We start from the raw sequence: 8,778 nt of genomic DNA, 5'->3' as shown, positions 1-8,778 counted from the left end.
TTTGGCAAAACCTCTGCTCTGCCGGAGGAAACAGAAAACGTTCTTCTGCTCCAGTGGCTGCAGGGTACCACTCCAGTGTGCTTGTGGTTAACGGCTTCCTATAGGTCCCCTTGTCACAATTTTTTCATCAGTAAATACTACTACAAAATTATACACAATTTTAAAGCTTAATGTCACGTGGAAACAGCAGGAGGGAGAAGTAAACAGGCTTGAATCTATCAAAACACTTTGTTTCTCTTTGGATGTCAGTGGAACTAAGACCAAACCATAAAGGCTGAAAAAATATAAACCAAGATTTGTTTTCCTTATAAATAAAGTAATTCTCTATATAATTTTAATGTTTTAAAATATGGGGTTTTTACAAATATCTAAACAGCATAGTTTCAATATTTTAAAAACTAAATCCTTCCAAGGGGTTAGCAAAGTGACGTGGACTGTACCTGTTGTCACTCAGATTCAGCACCCGCAGCTTCTGCATCTGACCAATCTCATCGGGAAGAAATTCCAGCTTGTTGGAGCGCAGGGACATCACTGTTACGTTTTTACAGCTCCCAATCTGCAGGAATGAAAAGCCAAGGGTGTCGGGAGAGCTACTTTGACAAAACATGTTATCACTGACTCTTTCTGTCGGGAGGTGGCCAAACGGGGTTTGTACTGGGTGACAAAAGGCAGAAAAGCAGAATCCAGTCAGAAAATGACTCCCTCCCTTTGTCAGTGACACTGGGGACATGCCATGGGTTACCTGCACTGCCCTCCCGCGTGCCATTACCACCCTCACACCCATCCCCTGATATACTGCGGTTACTGCGTTACTGCTGAGTGTGTAAGAACGATCTGGTCTTCCACACGCTGCAGGAACAACCGCTTTAAGAGACGTTTTGGCTGAGTCGGGGTGACATTACAATCTGCAATTTAACACGAGAATCGGCTTCTCACTTCTCTGGGCAGTTCGGGAAGGAAATTCTCATCCACAGCCAGCGTCCTCAGGTTGTGAAGGTAGCCGATGGTGGAAGGCAAGGACTCCAACTCGTTACAGCTGCAGTCAAACTCTTCTAACAAAGACAAACTGAAATTGTAAACACATGTGTTAGATGCTATAGAAGGGCTGGAAGATAAAAATGAACAATCTAAAACCTTTGAGAGTTTTAAAGCATCACACTCCTAGATTGCCGCAAAGAGGGAACCTTCACTGCAGATTTCCCTAGGACACGTCTGGGATCTCATGGTTTAGGAACTGGCAGGGACACTGTTCATCAGTCTGACCCTGCATGGCTCTTTCAGGCAGACCGCTCAGTTTCCCACGCTACCACTCTTACATTCTGCAGGAGGGGACCATTCCCAGTCCTTCAAACACACAGTGCTCGGGGCGAGTCACACCGAGTTGAAGAATCAAACCAAAAAGTTTATCATCTTCACATAAAACGACAGACTTGACATCATTCCTAGCGCGGCTCAGCAGTGAGAAAAGATGAACTTGGATCCAGACTCAACAAAGTGATCTCAGCCTGCTGCAGTCAGACGCAGCTTTTGTGACCGTGCTTATCTTAAGCTTGGGAAAGCTGCTACGAAGCGATCTGGGAAGCGTACCTGCACGGCAGGGACCGACACAAAGCACACCAAGGAAAGTAATCCTCTGACACTCACATTCTCTCTTTAAAGAAAATGAAATAATCCCCATCTCTCTTGTATCCCTTTTCCCAGACTGTTGTACGCTGTCGGGCTGTGAAAAGTGAGACCCAACCCTTCCTCCGTGTCATGATGTTTGGAGGGAAAAGGATGAAATAGAGACCAAAACTTCCCCGTAGAACCACAGCCAGGTGAGCCCCAGCCCCAGTCCCCGGGAGCATCATGTACAGAGCAGGCACAGCTTCCCCCTGTCCATCTGGCTGTTCGGCACACCCCTGCCTTCCACTGGCCACGGTGAGGCAGTGAGCCCAGGAGGAGGTTTGGTACCGAGTCCTAAACGAAAGGGGCCACATCACAACAGCTGCCACCTGCTCTGACTGCACCCATGAATGCCAAGGAAAGGCCAAGAGAGCTGACCCAGCACAGAGCACTGAAGGTCCTCCCCATGAAACAGCCTTCAGAGGGACCTTCTGCTGTCAGCACCCTGTCCTGGCCAGCTACCCGACCCTCGGGACACTGCTGAGTGCTGCTCTTCCCCAAGACGGCAGGAGGTATCAGGCAGCACTGAAACACCTACCTGACATTGGTGATTAAGAACCAACGACTGGACCTTTGCTAATGCACGTAACACCAACCAACAGGAACGGGTATCAGTAACACGTTACACAGACAGGGAAAAATACATTACAAACATCATGTACATGTTACATATATGTCATGCACACACCACATACACATGAGAAAATCCTGAGGAAACATCTCCTGAACCACTTCAGCAGTTTGGCTGCATGGAACTGTTCTGGAGACAAATGCTGTGCTGCACTGCTCGTTCCGCTCGGGGTTAAGTTCTGCGAGCCTTGACACAGCCCATCATTCCCCACTGCCCCTTTCCTGCTCCACACACACTACCTTCTCCTTTTTAACTAACAGCAAGCAGTTCTCTCAGCAACTGTCACCTCCCTGACCACCGACAAAGGGGCTGGGGGTCCCAAGGACCGTCCAGGTGTTTCCACGGGTTTTGGTGGCTCTGATAGGAAGGTTACCTCTGCCACAACTTTGCTCCTTTGCGTTTACGTGCAGGACTGGCCCTTCCCTGTGGGTCTCACTTACCTTCAGACCAGCTCCTCAATTAAAGACAGTTCTCTCAGCCTTCAAGGTTTACCAAACATGACATCAGCAATAGCTGCTCCTAACAGAGAGTTCTCAGAACTCTCCTCTAATTGCTCCTAACAGGGAGTTCTCAGAAGTCTCCTCTAATTGCTGCCTTTCGGTAGACTGAAAAGCCGTGGTGAGTCACGCTGCGATCAGTGACAGCTCTGGAATACAGCCAAGAGCTCCACCAGATCCTGGTGAGTGCTCGTCTTTACATCAAGCTTTGCATCCACCACAATTTATTACAAACCAGGAAAGGTAAAACTCAGTCGTGTTCACCTACACCATACGGAATATGCACTTGACAGAGGGATGTCCAACGGGAATGCTCCTTCAACCACAAGATGCTCACGTTCTTCCTTCTACTGATGATAACGCAGCCAGAAAAGCTTGAGCAGAGATAAGTGAATTGAGAAGTACCACGGTTCCAATGGCAAAATCTGGTCCTCTGAACCTATCCGTGGGAGTCCCCTGACAGTGAAGAACGCCTTTGGCAGAGGACAGAATTTTATTTGAAAGGTATTGTCTGGCACAGCCGTGCTCAGCTGCTTTCCTTCCTGGTGACATCATGAAGATGGCCGCAATAAAAACAGCAAAGTCAGTGTGAAACTCTGTTTTCTCTCTGTAACTACCATGGTTAAAAACCCATGTGCTTCACAACGGGGTTTTTCATTCATCATGGATTGTGCATGGAAGTAAGGTGACAGGAACAGCTCTAATTCCAACAACACTGATGGAGCTAAAACATCGTTAATTTGCTGTCTTCAAGGGCTAAATTCCGGTTGTTCTTGGTAGGTGTAAAGAAAGGCAGACAAAGTTCAGAAGTGCAACTGCTGCTCAGTTTGGCACCCTCTGAGATTAGGCAGGTCACTGTCCTGAGGCAGGTGAGGAATATTTTTAGACAGATTAGTAAAGCGAGATTCAGGGACAATGGAGTCTGCCATGGATAGGAGAGTTGTTCCAACCCACCTCAGCCCTGTTCCATCCAGCCACAGCCCCTCTCTCCCAAGGGCTCTGGTCCTACAGATAAAACCTCCAGTCTTTGGGTCCCTGTTGGCCAAGCGCTTCATCAATGGGAATCCACTGATTCTACAGGGAATGCTACATTAAGCTGGGTCTACTGCGCATAGTACCTTGCAGGTTTAAGCTCTAGATGCCTCCTGGAGGCTTGCTCTTTGAAGAAGACTGCCAAAAACGAGGGTGGTGGTTCACTGGCAGCCACATCGACTGTGACAGTGTGGAAGTGCTCTGTGTCTCATCAGGAAATTGCTCCCTGGAGGGAGCGTTCCCTCCTCCACGTCGTTGCTCTTTGTGTGACAGCAATACACTCAGTAGCGGGTACCATGACTATCATTTAGGAGAGAGAGACCCAGTAGGAAACTATCCAAACGGATGAGTCAGAGGAAGGAAGTTCATTTTGATGTGTCCTCATTAAATGAGAGAAGGTACTCTCTCTAAAAAGCAAAACCACTCAAAAATAATGGGATAACTTCGGTGATCAGCCTCTGCTCTGCACATACTCTGTTTAGAGCAGCGGCATCCTCCTTTAACAACCAACCAAGGCTCCAGGACGAACAGCACTGAACAGGCATTAGGTTCATAAAAAGGAGGGGTTCCCCTTCCAATGTGAGCAATTCAATAAAAAAAAAGGTTTTAACAACTGACCCCCAAAATTGTTACCGTTGGGCATTATACCAACTTTCTCACGGTGTCCAGTACAGCTTTGAGCCTCACAAGCTTTTGGTGCCTACCAGAACTTTCCTCTACATGACTTGTGTGGCAAAGATTCACCCTTTCGCCATTGGTATAACTGATTTTTAGCACTTCCCATGCATATCACGCATATCTGAAGGCACTGCAGAGGCAAACCGGAGCTCTCTGTTGCAGCCGTTCACCACTTTGGGTTTGTTTCTCCTGAATGGCATCCCACCAACTGAATTATTATTGAATTATTACTGTGAAGTGGGTGCAGGAGGAAAGCTCTGGCTGTGCAGGTTGGAGATTATTTCTCTTCTAGTGATCTCACTCTGCTGGTGTATTTCTGGACAAGTCTAAATGAAATCTTCTAGGACTTAATCTTGGAAGCCTCAGAACCACCCTGGCTTGAGGAAACTGCTTCTAATGAAACCGTTTGTGGAGCCACACCCTGCTGGAGCGAGGAGCAGCAAAGGCAGAGTGTAAGCACAACATGCCTCACAAACGCTTCGTGCTGCCAACACAAAACTGGTGGAAATGGTGTAACCACGTGTTTGGCCACACTAGACAATCGTTCCTGCGGCTGAGCTCTGTTTCTTCAGCATGAACACAACTGCAGGAGCAAGGGAGACGATGGGAACACCAGTACTGTAGCTGGAGGAGGCAGCCAGGGACCAGGTATTCTGATTTTTTTTTCCAAATCTCAGTTTCTATTTGCATCTCAGAAGTAAAATACATCGAGGAAGAGGCATCCTGCAGAAGTAGCGATGTTAAAGATACATTCTGCTAGGAAGGGATATATGCAGTGCAGAACAACATAAAGAATTCCCTTTGGAGCCACGTTTGCATCCACTTGCCTTGAATTTTACACTGGTGTGCCGATTTCCTCCAGCACTAAGCTCAAGACACGTGGCAGTACAAGACGGGATTTTGCCCAGTGACAAATGACAGCTAAGGGGCATCGTCGGTGCTTTGCACAGTAACGCCACTTATCAACACTGCCACAGGGGGGTGAGTGCAGCTATGACACTGCCATGCCTTTCCCACTTCTGCTACTTCCATAGGTCAAGAAATCTTTGTACATACGATGTTTGCAGCCATCTTCTTCCCAGCATCACGTATTGGCTGTTGCTATGGAAACAGACGTATTCCCCCAAATACTTCTATTGCTTTTCCTCTTGCTGCTCTAATCTTCTAAATTGCAAGTGATTCACGCAGAAAAATATCTTTGTTCTTTCTCTTGGAAAACGTGATACATTTCGCCTTCTCATCACTTACGCCACTCTAAGTCCACAGAAGTAATAGTGTTGCTCCAAATCTGACATTCTACGTGGGGCGTTAGGCACACATTTCAAAATGATTGTATAATTCAGCAATCTTTGTCTTATGTTTTATTTTAAAAAGGCCACATTTCGCAAGCAGAAGAAAATGAAAAAGAAATGTTGAAAATCATGAGACTCATACTCACTTTCCAATTGCGTTCGGCAGAATTGTGAGCTGATTGTCATCAACTTTTAGAGTCGTAAGCCTTTTCAACAGTCCTGAAAACAGGTAAGGGAGAAGAAACAGAAATACATTTCACATCAATCTCCTTTACTTTCTGCAGTCTCCCACGTCCTGAAACAACCAGTGATTTCTAACACTGAGTAACTCTGATCTAGGTTTTAGAAAACATCTGTATCTAGGACAGTACTCTGGAACAGTCTTACCCCATTGAAGGTACGTTTCACCAAAATGAAGCATCGATTAAACATTAAGCTGAGCTGTAAGTGAAATATTAAGTGTACTTCTGGAGTCTTGATAGGGCAAAGACTAGTATCCTACCCAGGTAGGAAGAGCAGCACTTTGACTGAGCTATTAATGGTTCAATCAAATTCAAGTCCTGTTGCCTTGAATAAAATGTGCTCAGGTCACAACAGGACATGAGGTGAATTATTTAAAGTAAACACCACAGAATCAGTCTGCATATGCACCTCAGAAAACCACACAAAGCATGAAGTCTAGAGCTTATGGGGAGATGGAAGGACCAAAATGGAAAAGAGCTGTAAAGCCACCTCGTAGCGTTCGGGTGGCCCGGTGTGGCTCACTAGCTGTTCAGTTCGAAATCAACTACGGTGACTTAAAACTGCGGTGCTTAACAGTGATGCACCTGCAGCCCCTTCACTTCCAGAGTTTCTCTGTGTTCTAACTAATACAGGAATTCTGTGCATGCGAGAGAGTCAAAAAAGAAAATCCATCGTGTGTGCCATTTCTTCGTTAATGCTCTCAGATGGAACTGTCCGACTGGAACTGAGAGCTGCAATTCCCTCCACCAGTTTAACACCGAACATTATCACTGTTAAACTTACTTCCAAATTTACATCAGATCAATTATATCTTTCTTTGCTTATTTTCCTTAAAACAGCAAATCAGAATAACCAGTACCTCCTAACCACAGATTTTTCCTCCTGACCCTACAAAATGGTCTTCATGGACTGTCCAGACACAGATGTTTCAAACTCCTTTGGAATTTAATGGCAGTTCTTGTTCCAGCTATGACAAAGCCTCATCATTACCACAAGAAAAGATATAAATGAAATCCTTTTCTGTGAAGAATCACAAGAAATCCTGGGCTTTTCTCACCTATGGAGTCTGGCAGTTGCTGCAGCATGTTGGATGACAACAGGAGATCTTCAAGCCCTTCACATCCTGATATGTCCAGATCAACAGTCTCTATCCTGTTTTTTGACACATCCAGGTACACGAGCTGTTTTAACTTCCCTATAGACTTAATAGCACGTTACAAAGTGTTACTTGAACAGATACACACAGTTTTTAAGTTTAATTAAAGACAAACGATAGTAATACAGGCTTATATTCAGCTATCTCAGCAGTCCTTCCCAGGGGTGCTTCCACTGGAGCAGCATCAGTGGTGGTCCACTGCAAAAGGAACTAAGGTCACTACAAAAGGAACTAGAACCAAACTGATCGGTGTGTTCCAGATCCACTGAATCTGTGGGAAGGTCAAGTTCCCAGTCATACCGGTGTGTCAGTGCTTTGTTTGGACCCAGCTCCAAGGGACATGTACTCGCACTTCACACCTACTGGGCAGCCCTTCAGACCACTGAGGCTGGACGTGCACATAATGCTTGTCTGCGTCAAACGGATTCGCTGAATTTTCTAAAATCTCAAACTAGACTTTTGACGTAGGCGCACCACGGGTGTTAGCCCCAACGGCACACCTCTGTGAACACGGTGTCCAACAGCAGCTGGAACACCAGCGAGCAACACCACCAGAATTCCTCCCTGATTCCTGTGGAAATCTGTGTGGCAGGGAACAGGTTGGAGCCTGCAGAAGCAACCTGCTTCTTGATCCATTACCGCGAGATGGTCACTTCATTCCTGGCATGAAATTTCACTACGGAAAACAGCAAAAAAGATGCCGTTTTCTTTGATAGAAAACCTACAAGTGGGATAGCGAGCGAAGAGCTATCACGGCTGGGTCTAGAGGAGCCCAGCTGGATCCAGCACCCAGGGCAGAGTCGTGGCCCAGACTGAAGGATTACACTGCAGCACAGCACCGGTATCGAGAGCTACCGAAGAGCTGCCACACTGTGCACCCACGGCAATACTGCGGGAGCACAGGGATCACCTCAGTGTACAACAGAATTAATGAGCAGTATCAGACTTCATTTGCAACCAGATGAACAAACATTCGCAGCCCACAAGGGAACATCCTTCATGGGTTCTGGGGAAGCCGTGGGAATTGCTCGTGGAGTGTACAGGTTCTATAGACTTCTGGGGAGCGGCTTTTTAGTTCTTTACATATACTCTTGATGGTTATTTATTGCATGCAGCAAAAAGGAAAATAGTTTCAGACATCTTCACCTGCTGCTGTTTTTGAAACAGTACGACTAGAGCTTTCTCGTCATCCCTCACCTTGCTGAGATGCTCTCTCTGCTTCTAAGGAGGCAGTTCCATGTTCGCTTTAACCATCTCTGAGCTGTTGTATGAAGGGAAAATTTCCCTTTCCTCCCAACCTTTGACATTCTCCCCGGTGGAATACAACCTTTGTTTCCACTTTTGAAAAGCTGCGTTATGTGCACGGGAAACAGGGCAAACCTCAAAATCAAACACGAGCTGGCGTTGCCTTTCCATTTTTAAAAGGCAACATTCAAGGCTAGTATTAACAGCTTTTAAATGTCTTGTTTTGGAGCAGGTTTTCAAAAACACCATCTAGGGTCTACGAGAATCAGAGTCAGGAAACCAGAATTATTCATGGAAAATAATTACACCCCTTGGGATTCAGTTCCACGACCTGCTGAA

At 46.2% G+C, this 8,778-nt stretch overlaps 1 protein-coding gene across 1 annotated transcript in view; it reads right to left on the bottom strand.

The window, feature by feature from the left end:
• The window catches only part of LRRC7 (leucine rich repeat containing 7), a 69,148-nt gene that overhangs the window by 35,855 nt on the left and 24,515 nt on the right, over nt 1-8,778 (bottom strand). The window contains exons 8-11 of the mRNA XM_010146367.1: nt 7,096-7,240; nt 5,942-6,014; nt 937-1,066; nt 441-556 (exon numbers count right to left, since the gene is read on the bottom strand). Of these exons, the coding sequence (XP_010144669.1) occupies nt 441-556; nt 937-1,066; nt 5,942-6,014; nt 7,096-7,240 (464 nt within the window). The remainder of the gene's footprint in view (nt 1-440; nt 557-936; nt 1,067-5,941; nt 6,015-7,095; nt 7,241-8,778) is intronic.

This window comes from Buceros rhinoceros, unplaced genomic scaffold, assembly GCF_000710305.1.
Source record: "Buceros rhinoceros silvestris isolate BGI_N320 unplaced genomic scaffold, ASM71030v1 scaffold27050, whole genome shotgun sequence".
NCBI lineage: Eukaryota > Metazoa > Chordata > Aves > Bucerotiformes > Bucerotidae > Buceros > Buceros rhinoceros.
This window is presented reverse-complemented; position numbering and strand designations above follow the sequence as displayed.